The sequence below is a fragment of the Mya arenaria genome, chromosome 10 (genome assembly GCF_026914265.1).
Source record: "Mya arenaria isolate MELC-2E11 chromosome 10, ASM2691426v1".
Taxonomy (NCBI): Eukaryota; Metazoa; Mollusca; class Bivalvia; order Myida; family Myidae; genus Mya; species Mya arenaria.
In genome coordinates, this window is record NC_069131.1 from 21,127,851 (window position 1) to 21,142,472 (window position 14,622).

The window sequence follows — 14,622 nt, forward strand, 5'->3', positions numbered from 1 at the left end:
GTTGTGTACAATACACGGTGTGTGTGCGTGCGTGCGTGTGTTTGGGGGTCACTTATAGGATTAAACTAGCCCTTTAAGGTCGTCATCAAGTTTTATGCCATAAACTGCGTTTTAATAAAACAAACTGTAAGTACATTTATTGCATTGATTCTGCCCGTTACATAACGGGCGTATCTGAGCACTCTTAAAGGGGCTAGACACCATATGGTCCAAAATTCGGCAAAAACAAAATTATGAGCTAGGAAGTTCGATACTACATCATTTTACATGATTAGAATATTAAATGCAACAATCATGTTGCTGTCAACTGTGTTTTTCTGTTTAAAAATAGAGCACAATATGGTTTCCCAGTTTAAATATCTTTTTTATGAGTACAGATGAATTTACCGAAGCTATTTTTAAACTCACTAGGATGTACGTGGTAGACGAATCCTAGTAAATTTCAAATTTTGCATGGCTCGTAAGCAATGTCATACATCAATGCTTTGAACAAAAATATATCAATTTTATGTAAGCTTTCGACAGTTTTCATTTATTTCTTGCAATTGTAAAATCTGGTGTCTAGCCCCTTTAAGCAGCGTAAGCTCAACGGCCCGGTAGATTAACTAGAGGCTCTATTTAACACGGCGGAAAGGACAAAACAAATCATAGTAAAGATATCACCCCTCACTGTTGCCATATTCAACTACGAATTTGCTCATACTAAAGGGTGCTCATTTAAAGCTGCACTATCACAGATTTACCGTTTTTACAACTTTTTTTGTCTTGGAAAGAGCAAATTTTTGCATAAATATCTGCAAACCAATGATAAAAGATTGCAGACAAAAAATCAGAGCACAGATTTGCATATTTCCGTCAGAAAAATAATGTTTTATGGCTTAAATCATTACTAACGGTTTAAGAAAAATGCATAAAACATGATTTTATGAACTTAAATATAAAAATCTGCGATCTATTTTTTGTCAGCAGTCTTATATCACTGGTTTCCATGGATGTTCGCCAAAAATGGCTCGTTCCAAGACAAAAAATAAAAAAAAGATGTTAAAACGTTCAATCTGTGAGAGAGCAGCTTTTAAACAATACATATAGGTATCATCACAATCTAGACTCTACCAAAAAGCATCAACTATTGTAAACATCCAAAAGCAGAAAAATAATGGTCAGAATAAACGAACTAGCAGATTGCAATTAAGAAAAATGAGTTCGTCGAACAATAGGGTGAGTCGGGAAACTGAATTCAAACACAGTTTTGATTCTTCCGCATCTTGGTAACCGTGAGGGTTTTTAACAGAATACTATTGTAAACATAAGTGCATTAAATGAAAGAATTGACATAAAGCCAATGTTCCAACAATTTGAAATCTTCGTGTTTGCAAACAGTCCGCTTATTCGCTTATTTCCTGATAAGATACTATCCATAAGAATGCTGATAACCATTGAAGTAAGAGGTCAGCAAGGCTTTATATTGCTAGTTTACCTTGATACATACTGCAGCAATATATAAACACCTCCATCTTTAAATTATATGAACGATGCGTTGTCATACACACAATGCTCAGTAATTAATGATGTATTCAATTAGACTATAGCGCTCTTGGTGTTTCTCGCTTGAACGCGTACTGAGGAAATAGTGGTGTGATCTAATTTATATATGATGCGAAACAAAAGGAAATGTGTGTGCGCTTTATTCCTCTTAGTGATTACAACAGTGACGATTTTTTCCATTACAAGAAGTGATCTTTACCAGTCGACATTGGAGTTCCCAGTAGCAACAAACAAAGGTACCTTAAAAAGTTAATACAAATGTATATAAATATTGGCATTCGCACATATTTGTCATTCTCAGTCATCTAGGTTTGATCGTGATAATCTAACGCATATATGTGGTATGCATAGCATCATCACTCTGGAGGCTTTTTAATCTTAACGTCATGAACCAGAATTGAAAATACATGTGGATCGTTTTGACAACTATTCATTACACAATTAAAATATCTATCTGACATTTTTCAAATACAAATCCATTATTTGCCTTTTCCCTTGAATATGCTCTTTATAGGGTACAAACAATTAAGCACATTCAGTACCAAAATGTGCAATCATTTGTAGACCATTTTGAATAAAAAAAACTTAAAGGCCCAGTTTAATCCTTCTATTAGTGCCCCCCCCCCCCCACACACACCAAAGAACAACAACAAGAAAACAACACACACACACACACACACACACACACATAACAAAAAAAAAACGTTTATTGTACGCAAAATCTGTGTATTGATCTTAATCTAATTGCCTAATTGTCTTATCAGATCTCCGATCTAAAATTCTGCTGTGCATTTTTGTTTTTATTATAGAAATGGCCCTTTTAATGGCTCTGAGCCAATAAACGACATAGTAAATTGGCCCCTAATGGGACACCAGTGCAATTAGCAGGAGATGCACAGCAGGGGACATATCATGCCAATCATTCTTTAAACTAGGCCTTTAACGCGGTCATCCCAGTAAAGTTCTGTTCAATGCAAACATTCCAAGGTAATATTCTTATAATCTCATTACACCGATGAACGAAATGTACCATAAACATTCATGTTTCGATAATTTTCGTTTTTTTTAAACAGCAATCCATTTTATTTGCTTAAATAACATATTCACAAAGCCGTGACAATTTACCATCGTCCGACACTCATGTTTAATTCAACTGACGTTTGGGCGTTATAACTGTTGCGCCAAAATACCATGTGACTACACGAAGGGCGGAGCTAGTGGGTCAAATAAATGCAAACACCAAACAAGTTAAGTTTGCGAACCGTCTCCGTGGCCTTGTGGTTAAGGCGTCCGCCTACGGAGCGGGAGGTCGTGGGTTCGATCACGGACCGCGTCATACCGAAAGACGTTAAAAGCTGGTACAAGTAGCTCCCTTGCCTGGCGCACGGCATTTAAAGGGTAGTGCTTGGAGAAGAGGTGTACTCAGTACTGGTTCAAACCAGGAAAGTTGAATCCCGTGTAGCAAGTTAAAGAACCAAGAGTTCTCTTCGCAAAGAGCTAGGGTATCGCACCCGGATCTCTTGTATCTCACTCTGTTTCTTCAAGTCTTCAAATGTCTGGATTTGTCTGCGAATTGTCGTCACTTCTATCTCATGTCATTTATGGCATTTAAACACAATTTAAGTCGTGATGGCGTCACGGCGGGGTCAAGCCATAATGCAGCCAATGGGCGCGGGCAGACCTTGTTAAACTCAAATAAACAAACAAAAACAGTTAAGTTCGCTGCGCTCGCTCGGTTTTCCGTAGATCGCCAAAATGAACTTAACACGGACATACCTCCATACTTGTACAATCATCCATACAGCCTTTGATTGTTTCGATGATATGACTTCTCATTAGAATACAATCTACATATACAGCCAATGATTTTGCAGATAGTCGATCATTCAGTTCTAGGCTTATTTATTAAGAATTTCAATTTTCGCGGGTGTTCAAAGGTCCGCCCACCTTCACTCATCCGATACATACCCCTTGCGTCAGATTTTGCGTTGACAAAGTGTCAGCCAATCAGGTTGTATTCTAAGTGAGTTAGGTGACCTGAATTAAAATATAAGTATAGGGAAGGGCTCGTTCGCTACGATCACTCCGCCCATTCTTAATCACTAGGATTTTAATTCATGGCATCTAATTTATTACTTAGGAAGCAAAGCTACTATTATGATATAATATATTCAAGGGAGGTAATAGAATATAACACATTTAACTAAAATTGTATAACATTTTTTATTGAAAGAAAAACACAACATAATGCTTTTATAAAAATGTTATCTGTGAAAACTTTAAAAACATTAAACTTTACATTAAATAAAAATGTGACTTTAATTACAAAAAAAGCAATGCCTTGTATTAATGCAGGTTGGATTGTCCTTTAGCAGTTCATATGTACATAATTTTAAAAAAATGCGAAAAACGAGGTGCACGGGATATTGTATGTGTAGTAATATGTAAAGGATGAAATATGCAGTTTAATTAAGAAGTCATTTCAAACTTGTATTTGTGAAGACGCACATCGCATATAACTTTCCTCTTGTAATCGAACATGTTATCTAAACGTGTACAATGTACACACACCTTGATGACGTAAAGCACAAAAACTAGTCCACATGTATACGTACAAGCACAGGCATCTGAATCATTGTTTATCACTAAAATGTTGTTTAAAACCATTTTGGTACATACAATGAGATAAACAACACATTTGAAGATATAAGACTGCTGACAAAATTTCAGATAGCAGTCTTCATATTTACGTTCGAAAATGAATGTTTTATGGCTGAAACTAGTGAAAGTGTTACTAACGCTCTAAGAATAATGATTTTTAGGTATAAAACATATGTTTTTGAACGTAAGAAATGAAAGTACGATCTGATCTTTTGTTAGTCTTTTATTACAGGCCATTATTGTCGTCTCAAGGTTTGTTTCTTTGCAGAGAGAATAGTGCCAACGTTGCCGCCGCCAGTAGACAAATATGTTGACCAGCTTCTTCGTCAGAATAATTCAAAGACTGGTAAGCTCTATAATCTCAGTTGTGTACTTTAAGTAAACGGCCTATTTAAAATATGCTCATAGTTCTATCTCTGATTTACAAGTACTATATTATACCAGCGGAATTAAGAAGCATGCGTGCGTGCGTGCTTGTATGTGAGTGCGTGCATGCGTGCATGCGTGTGTGTGTCTGTGTGAATATTAAGGCAAGAATGCTAAGTTATACTTTTTATCACAACACTATATGACATTTTTGAATTTCAGACTTTGTGGACGATTCACCAGCAGAAGATCTGAAGAGAAAGATAAGAGTTCTGTGTTTAATTCTAACGACAAAACAGAATCTCTTGACTCGCGCTCGAGTTGTGAATGCCACATGGGCAAAACGCTGCAGCATGTATTTCTTCGTTATTTCATTCCAAAACAACCGAACTGCTTCATCGCAGAACAACATAACGGACATTATAGCAACACCTTTCAAAGAAACACGTGAAATGCTTGTGTACAAAGTGCAATATGCGCTCATGTACGTTTATAACAATTTCATCGATCAATTTGATTGGGTGCTTAAAGCTGACGATGATACTTACATAATTATGGAAAACTTACGATACCTTTTAAGTCAGTATAGCAGTAGTGAGCCTGGTTATTTGGGGTATCACTTTAACATGTATCTGCAAAACAGTGGCTATATGAGTGGTGGAGCAGGATACGTCATCAGTAATCGAGGTGTTCGCCGATTGGCTGAATTTGGACTCACCGTCGACGGCGCATGCCCAATAACAAAATCATACCTTATACCGGAAGTCAGTGAAGATTTTGAAATAGGGAAGTGCCTTAAAATTGCAGGTGTACCCGTGTTAGGTTCTGTGGATAGTCTCAACAGAGAAACATTCCATCCGTACCCAATAAGTCAGTATTTGTTAGAATCTCTACCTGAGTATTTGTATGAGTGGTCAAACAACAAACCGGAAACGGTGAGCAATTAAATACTGCTAGTATTGTTTCATTCGGAATAAATCGGCCATTTTTTAAATCAAAAACAACCTCGGTTGCATGCCGGTACATCAGTAAAAGTAGTTCATAGAATTTCAAATAATGATATTAATTAATTGTAGTGATTTAACATGATTTTGTATATCTAAGTTTACATTGATTGCCGGTGAAGTGTATTATTGCATATTAAAGTAATGAAGATTCCCAGAGTAAAGTCATTAAGTTTAACTGCTAAATTGAAATAAGTACGCGGTCTACTGGCAGTGAGTGATCTACCTATTGAATAATATTATTAGTACATTTTATATTTCATAGACATTGGATCTTCCCTATGTAAACATTTGCATATAATTGAGCGCGATTTCTTGCAGGGTGTTGATTGCTGCAGTGCGTTTTCCATCAGTTTTCACTACATGAAGCCGGGCCTCATGCTGCTGGTGGATCACCTGCTGTACAGGACGCTGGTGCACGGCAGAGGGGCGGGCAAAGACCCGAGGAACGCTTTCAAAACGGGAGAAGTGAAGGATATGAAAACTCCGAAAATTATAATTAACGGTGTTTAGTTATTAATATGTATTGATAAATCAGTCTTAAAACTGCACTTCCACAGATTGATTGTTTTGACAACCTTCTAAAAAAATATCTTGGAATGAGCGTATTGTGCGAATGTCTGGAAACTAGTGATATAAGACTGCTGACAAAAAAGCAGATCGCAGTTTTCGTATTTACGTTTGAAAATTGATGTTTTATGGCTGTAAACGTTACTAACGCTTTAACAAAAATATTTTTTCTGCAGTTTACCAAACAATTGAGATATGTTCTATTGTTAATAACTGAACCTTTAAGAACTGAATTGAAGGCACTGATGCCAAAATGAGCTGATTCTGAGACAAAAACAAATAAAAATGTTAAAATTGTCAATTTGTGAGAGTGCAGCTTAAATATCTGTTTTGTTTTCATGAGAATAACTTCACTATCGTGTACGACGTATACATTGTACTTGTTAGAAATAAAACAGAAAACAGAGTGACTTTTTCATTTTTTTTACTATGACACTCGTAATCTTCGTACTTAGTATTGGTGTATTACCTTTTATTGAAAGAATACAGTTAATTACTTATAATTGGGAATAAATGCTTCCGGTTCAACTCGTGTTTAACGTTAGAAAAGCACAACTCCATTCAGAATTGACAGTACTTATAGCGCATGAAATATTTAGTTCTTGTAGTAGTCATATTCATTGAAAAGTAGACGTTATACATACATATTTGAGATAAGTGTATACAACTTCCGCTAGATTGGTGTGAGCAGAACCTTTTAAAGATGACAGTTCACCTTTTAAATATGGACCTAAAGTTTATAACGCTTCAATAAAATGTGAGTTCCTGTTCCAAACCGATATACACTTATGAATAACCAATTAACACACACGCGCGCGCGCGTTTGCACGCACACACGCACACACGCACACACGTTCACACGCACACACGCACACACGCACACACGCACACGCACACGCACACACACACACACACACACACACACACACACACGTCATGCAATGTGTCTTTTTGAAGTTAACGTTAAAAATTATCCAGATATTGTACAATTGACCCCTTGTGTTTATTATGGTTTCGGCGGCCAAGGGTGTCTAGCTGTTACGCTGATAGGGTGGGTTTGTACGATTGGCAGGCTTATTTTGGGTTTCTGAAATGTTATAATTATCGGTGTGCCAGCTATAAAATAACAACTTTGTCTTAGATTATTAGTGAAAGCTGTCTATAGTTCCACTACCCATTTAGTTTGTTTATTTATATGAACGGACCTAAAATGAATGTTCTAATGGCACAAGTCCTAAGATGAAAATGTAAACAGTTACATCCAAAAGGGCATGCGGAGTACTTGAACAAGTTCGGTTATAGATGATAGAACATGTTTAAAATTTGCCACTTTACTCAAAATCTGTTTTGAAACATATTTGGCATGCCTATATCATTAGATTAAGAAATCAAATTTCATTGTCAGTTTAATCAAAACCGACGTACATGCAGTGTTGTCTGATATCAACGGAGTATGATTCGTTCCGATAAAAAAATGAGCAATTAAGTATAAAAACTGGACACCGAAATGGACGAAAAAACAACAACATTGGCTGTACATATTAACGTTGATTTATGGTTTATTCTGTCTCAACAGTGAACGAAATAATTCATAAACGTATTTGCACATTAAGGGCAATGCACACAGCAATTTTTTAAACTATTTAAATGAGACTATTAGCGTGTCAGTTGTTGCTGTCTATCTATCTATCTTCTTCTTCCATGATTTTGGGTGTCGCTCATGAGGTAAGTATTGCAGAAAGAAGTCAATTTGTTATTCCGACTTTACATTCGAACTTAGCACTAGCAGATTTAGAGGCGCGCCCCCTTCTAAAATCGTCTTAGTTTACTTTTTATTTCAAAATGGGAGATACAAGTCAATGCAATACCCTCAAATGCCTACAAACAGTTAAAATTGTCTTGAGGGAGTAATCCCAAACCCTAATCCAAATTGTGTTATGTAATATGCTTTTGGAGGAGGGACGCTGGCAGGTTTAGACAGAAGTTAGAAGAAATGCAAAACATTCCATTTACAGGGGCACATATTGTTAGGTTACCAAAAAACGAGTTCTTGTATCCGTAATAAATTGCATAACGTTTACTATGTAACAAAAAGATATGACTGACTCGTGAACTATTCCAAAGGTAATTGTCTAAAATGTACAATTAAGTGTAGCGTTCAAATCTGAACAGAGCATAAAAATGCAACCTTCACGCAGGTTAGTTATTTCGAATATGTTTTGTCTAAATCCCTCAAATTAGAAGACTATTAATTTGCATTACAATTATCAAAGAAACATCTTAGTTAGGAAAGTAAAATACAAAGTTGGCTGAAATCATTCGTTGGGGCGGCTGCGAAGTGTAGAAACAAGGGAGCTCACTGCAATCGAGTTTAATGGTATAATAAGGCGTGCTAAAACAACGGGCTTTATCAAAATTCATTGGGTCTGGACGCTTGTGCAATATTTAAAGCGTCTTGTTACAGAGATTGAAATTTGACATTTCCTTCATTTTTTCGCCGAATAGCGTTATCTTTCATGTAAAAAATGCATATTGTAAGTATTAATTACTTTCATAACAATCATTACGCTCAAATGTCTTCCATGTGGAAGCAGACATTCAGTAAACTTCTTGTTATTGTCAGATTACAGTGACTTATTTCATCAGCTGTAACTGCATCTACACATGTACATGGACTATTAGTGCCAGTGGGTGTTACTGTCCTGTTTATTATTGTTAATTTATGATTTGAAGGGAAAATAATTGAGAATAGGTATTGTCATATCTTTAGTTACATTTTCGCCATACTCGGTCACAGTGTCAGGGATGTCATTGTAGTGTAACGGTCCGCTGTACGTTCATAGTATTTATGTTTACTTGGTTGGTAATATGCAAATTAGCAAAGCCCGGGCTACGTGTGGATCTAGAATTTACTGTATATATATAAAGACCAGTGGACCCCTTCAGGGTCGAGCATGCTTTTCTCTGAAGGGATCTGTTGGCCTTGTTTGACGTCGCACGTTACAAATGTTGGCAGCTGTGGGATGTTGACAACTGCCGATTTGGAGTTGCCTTACCCATGAGTTTCCCAGACCAAGACTCGGGACAAGTCTTCTCGGAGGGGAAAGTAATGTAACTGTCCGCTGTAGGCAGCGGATGTGGGTTTATAGTATAACATTCCGTTTATACACGAAGTACGTTCATAGTATGTATGTTTACTTGGTTGGTAATATGCAAATTAGCAAAGCCCGGGCTACGTGTGGATCTAGAATTTACTGTATATATATGTAAAGACCAGTGGACCCCTTCAGGGTCGAGCATGCTTTTCTCTGAAGGGATCTGTTGGCCTTGTTTGACGTCGCACGTTACAAATGGTGGCAGCTGTGGGATGTTGACAACTGCCGATTTTGAGTTGCCTTACCCATGAGTTTCCCAGACCAAGACTCGGGACGAGTCTTCTCGGAGGGGAAAGTAATGTAATGGTCCGCTGTAGGCAGCGGATGTGAGTTTATAGTATAACATTCCGTTTATAGACGGAAGTACGTTCATAGTACGTATGTTTACTTGGTTGGTAATATGCAAATTAGCAAAGCCCGGGCTACATGTGGATCGAGAATTTACTGTATATATATAAAGACCAGTGGACCCCTTAAGGCTCAAGCATGCTTTTCTCTGAAGCAATCTGTTGGCCTTGTTAGACGTCGCAATTTACAGTAGTCAGTATGCAAAAGCCTTAACATTGTTGATAATGATAGCCTTGCTAGAAATAAGTTGTTAAATTGGCAACAATAACACAGTCATGTTTATGACAAATATTTAATAAAACATCAAATAATGCACTAAAGTGAACATTGATTTTTATTTATTTAGTTGACAAAAGTTGGCATCGTTAGTGCAGTAGCTGTCCCATTTGGTGCTGCCACGTATGTGTCCTACACAAGACCAGTGCCTGTACAAAGCAGAAAAATAAAAATATCAGAGGTTTGAAGTGTTAGCTATACAGTAGCATAATAACATTTTATTACTATCATTTTTAAGGTGGTGATTTTATATTAACATTCTGAATACATCATATGAATGATGGAAAACATATTTAAATGTCACTGATTCTGAACAGTGAATTGTTCTAAACATTGCCCTTCTTTACTGGTACTAGTTGAAAGCATTCCTTAAAAATTTGAACCTCCTTTATACCCTCTTGAATTACTCCTTTAACCTATTTATTTCAAAGCAGATCAAAAATACACTTGTATATGTGAAGCAATATGTCAGCTTAGTGCAATAACTCAATAACTGCATATAGAAATAGAAGCAGATATTGAGTTCTTGCACTTAAGTGAGGATATAGTACTTAACATAAATTAATAATAACATGCTATCAACTTTATCATGGTCTTTTACTTGCCAGCTTCCCATCTATGAAGTGCCAGAGACTGCCAGGGTGACACTGATACCGGAGGAGATAGGTACAGTTCGAGGAGGAATCTCTGCGGTCCGGCAGTCTGTGTGGGGATGGCTTGATACACAGAGGGTAGGTAGAGTCATCTTGACTCTTTTCCAGCAATCAGAACAGTCCCCCCCCCCCCCCCCCAGTTATGAATTCCTGGCTCCACCACTGAGTTTAATACAATTGGCAGCTGTAGTAATTTAGTTGCACTAAAATCTTGGTCGTCTATACATGTATTTTAATAGCACATGCTTGTGCTGACTTCTCATAAGCGTAACACCACTCAACTAATAATCAGTAGGAGAATCACACAATAATGACTACAGACTTTATCATGTTGGAGTAATTGTCTTGGAAAATAAAGCAAGATCCTGTATTTGTTGCAGGATACAACAGAAATGCTCAGAGAAAAACTTGAAATTGGAAAGGCTCACACAGAAGGTAGTGTACATGAACAAAATGATCAGATAATTATGTTATTATTGAATACACATACAAATTATCAAACAAAATGTATTCAAATCATCTCGACCTTAGATGCAATCTGAACAACATATGCTTGAATGTAACAAGAGTAAAGAAACTGGAAAGTGATGTTGAAATGATCATAGTACATTGAGTATTTAAATAGAAACATGTCCGATTTGTCTATAAGTACTTTTTTTATCAGTTTCAATTGGAATTTACAAATGATTAAATAGTTAATTGATTATTGTTTTTTCCCAGCTACCATATCAACCATCCGGGCAGATGAAGGCGTGAATGTTCCAAAAATATCTGTAATTGGAGCCTCTGGTCTTGTGGGCATAGTTTTAGGCTACAGAGGTATGACTTAAATTTTGAATTAAATTTCTTGGGCAATTGCTTTTGATTATATTGAAGGACATCGGTAAATTGCCGTTTTTTGTTTCGCTAGCCTATGTTCAGCGATTTAGACTGACTAATATATTATTGTTCTGGGAAAAGTGTTAAGGACTGTTACGACAGTGAATAATGTATTAGAAAAATGCATACAGGTTATATCAATTAGTTTATGTTTAGTTAGTTGTAATATGTTAATTCTATCCAGGTATTATTATTTTTTGGTGTAAGACCCCTTCCCCAACCACCAAATTTGGCCTAAACAAACAAGAAACCCATGTAAAACAAAATATCATTCAACCTTTATATATTAATTTTGGTACCCGGTAATTAATCTTTAAAAATAGCAAGAAAAAATGAATATCATATGGGGAGATTTTTTCCACCTATACACAATTTAGAAGAGAGGACTTTGTCATGGGGAATTTCATCTGCAAGATGGCAGAAGATGTCTTTCCTACATTAAATGTCTATTTCAGGATCAATCTTCAAGAAGACGGGCTACAGTTTGTTTCTGATGTTGGCAACAGCAGCCCTGTGTTATCCCACAGATGCAGTGGACATGTCAAAACAAGGCTTTAACAAAGTGAAAACAGCAATTAAAGACCAATTTAGGTAAATAATGTAAAGGCCGTATCTTTGTGGGGTATGTAAATGCTGAAAAGGAAAAATTTAATTAAATTGAGCATGTTCTCAAATTTATTAAATCAATATTAGTTTGATAAGATGGTTGAGCAAGATGTTATTGCCTTATATTGGTCCCTCATTTTTATGGATGATTTAATATTTTTGCATTTACTGCAGGACAGAATAAAAATAACCTGTCATTATTTTAAGTTATTTTTTTTTTTCATGTTTGTGTTTTTATTTCAGTTCAAAAGACGATGGCAAAGATTAATGCAGGATTGAAAAACGTTGCGAGATGGATGCCATTTAATTATACACCAAGAGACGTAGAATATTTTTATGTTTAAGTCTAAATATAATTTGACATTAAAAGTGTGCTTTGCGGGACAAGACAATAGCCATTTACCACTAAATACCCCCTTGGTTGTGTATCAGGTGAAAATCAGTGAAATACTTTTGCAAAGGAATGGTTTTGAAAAAGTAATTACCAAATTAAAGGAAAAATCAGGAATGTCAGAAAAGTTTGGTTCAAGATCAGTACTGTACTTTAGCGTTTGTCATGTTGTTAATGTTTAAGAAATAAAATTGGAAAGGAATTGTGTTTTCAGAATTCTTAAACCCCAAAAGCTGTATACGGTATAATTATAATACAAAATGTATAGAAAAATCTTGCATATTTTATCCGTTTAGAGCAGCATAAACGATTTAATGATTGCAAACATTGTTTATATTTCAACATCAATCATATTCAATGTACATTACGTATTGAATATTGTGTTTTGTTTGCCAAAAGATGTTACCCGCTTTACTAATTGTTAGCTCGGCTGGGAGCTCTCCATTTCTGATGAAGGCTTTGGCCAAAATGTATTAGAGACAATATGTTTTATTAAGATTTTAATTTTCAATGAGGATCAAACTTGCCTCATAATTTTGTATTGACATAGTGAACGCAAGTGCTAGGTTTCATGTGAACAGTTCAAAGGTTCGAAATTAAGAAAGTTTTTGCATGACACTTGGACTAATATTATACTTCGACAAAATTTGACAAGCTGATATCATACCATATAATTATTGGGAAAATACATAATATGAAACTGTATTTTTCTTTTTTTAATCAAAATAATGTTTTAACATACATAATTAGTCAAATAAATGTAAAAGATTTCTCTGTAAACCAAGAAAAACAAATACAACAGCATTTAACAATAAATAACAATAAAACAAATTCACATTATAACACAACACCGACATCATCTGTGGTAGTAAAATGATTGTATCACCAGTTTTATAATGCTGCATTCTCACAGATTTACCGTTTTGACAAAAAAAATTATTAAGTGTCTTGGAAACAGCCAATTTTTGTGTAAATATCTAACAACCATTGATCTAGGACTTCTGCCAAAAGATCAGATTACAGATTTTCATATTTCCGTTTAAAATAAATAAATATGAAAACCTGCGATTAGATTTCTGTCAGCAGTCTTTCATCAATGATTTCCTTACATTTTCACAAAAATTGGCTGGTTACAAGTAACAAGACAAGAAATGAAAAAAAGTTGACAAAATGGTAAATCTGTGAGAGGGCAGCTTTAAGACCTTTATATGACTAATGGCTTATACAATGCCAAAGACATATCCCGCTAATTTACATGTTGGCATAATTAAGAGAGTACATGTTATTTCTTAATGTAAGCTTGATGCTCATTGCATTTCATGTAACTGAATTAAGTCATATGACAAGTTCTTTTACAAATAGTGTATATAAAAACCATACAAATGTTTTAAAGGAACTATTTTAGTTTATCAGAAAACAAATGCTTAACATTGTAAGATTTTACACCTGCACAACGAAACTATTTTCCTTTATTGACTTAAACAATTCAACAACAATGTAAGTCGCGGATACAGCTGAACTTCTTTTAATTACATAATGCAGTGTAAAGGGTGGTATCTGCAAAAAGGACCATGTTATAGTTTTAATAACTTAAAAAAAACCCAAAAATTACCTGTATGTTATCAAGCAAAACAGGTGTAATATTTATATATCAATATACTAATCTAGCAATGAAAATTATATTAATTTTCTTGAATGTACCGTAAATGTATAGGACACACTTTTCCCCCTAGAATTCCCAAGAAAAAAATGCCTGTACCTTATCTTTGGTATTAGGTTTTCTACCTTTTTTCAGATCTGTGGACTGCTTATAGACACTATGTTCAAAATTCATTACTTTTCGCAAAAATATGGGACGCAAATTTGTTAAAAGTTCAAATAGATAAATCAATGTTTGCTTGCAAGAATACAGTCTACAGTATAGTTAATAGCTACGAACGCTACCCATTAAAGATATTGAAAATAAAAGACCAAGGAGATCGAAGCATTATGACACTTTAGAACATGCGTAAAATAAATATTAATGTGGATGTATGAAATTCTGACTTGTGGATAGATATTCTTTTAAAAAGTAAATCGGTATTATTTATAGAGACTATGTTGTAACGTTTAAAGATCTTCAAGACATTGGCACCTTTGTATAAACAAATCCTTCGTACCATCATTTT

General features: G+C 35.3%; 2 protein-coding genes across 2 annotated transcripts; both read left to right on the plus strand.

Moving 5' to 3' along the window:
• Positions 1–1,625: 1,625 nt before the first annotated feature.
• On the plus strand, positions 1,626–6,492 carry LOC128206486 (glycoprotein-N-acetylgalactosamine 3-beta-galactosyltransferase 1-like). Its single transcript, XM_052908993.1, has 4 exons — positions 1,626–1,781; positions 4,475–4,552; positions 4,795–5,507; positions 5,898–6,492. Exons 1-4 carry the CDS (start codon positions 1,652–1,654, stop codon positions 6,087–6,089), a joined length of 1,113 nt encoding a protein of 370 aa, XP_052764953.1. The 5' UTR covers positions 1,626–1,651; the 3' UTR covers positions 6,090–6,492.
• Positions 6,493–8,540: 2,048 nt separating this feature from the next.
• Positions 8,541–12,656, plus strand: LOC128206488 (MICOS complex subunit MIC27-like). Its single transcript, XM_052908995.1, has 7 exons — positions 8,541–8,680; positions 9,996–10,106; positions 10,534–10,656; positions 10,959–11,013; positions 11,299–11,397; positions 11,913–12,048; positions 12,307–12,656. The coding sequence occupies exons 1-7, from the start codon at positions 8,672–8,674 to the stop codon at positions 12,329–12,331; spliced, it is 558 nt and encodes a 185-aa protein (XP_052764955.1). The 5' UTR covers positions 8,541–8,671; the 3' UTR covers positions 12,332–12,656.
• The last annotated feature ends 1,966 nt before the right edge of the window (positions 12,657–14,622 follow it).

What these genes read in the sequence shown, in the direction of transcription:
- LOC128206486 (XM_052908993.1), top strand. Translation starts at nt 1,652, where the DNA reads ATGATGCGAAACAAAAGGAAATGTGTGTGCGCTTTATTCCTCTTAGTG. An exon ending in CCCAGTAGCAACAAACAAAG is followed by an intron (nt 1,782 to 4,474) that starts GTACCTTAAAAA and finishes GTTTCTTTGCAG; the next exon opens with AGAGAATAGTGCCAACGTTG. An exon ending in TCAGAATAATTCAAAGACTG is followed by an intron (nt 4,553 to 4,794) that starts GTAAGCTCTATA and finishes TTTGAATTTCAG; the next exon opens with ACTTTGTGGACGATTCACCA.
- LOC128206488 (XM_052908995.1), top strand. An exon ending in GATGGCTTGATACACAGAGG is followed by an intron (nt 10,657 to 10,958) that starts GTAGGTAGAGTC and finishes TATTTGTTGCAG; the next exon opens with GATACAACAGAAATGCTCAG. An exon ending in GCAATTAAAGACCAATTTAG is followed by an intron (nt 12,049 to 12,306) that starts GTAAATAATGTA and finishes TTTTTATTTCAG; the next exon opens with TTCAAAAGACGATGGCAAAG.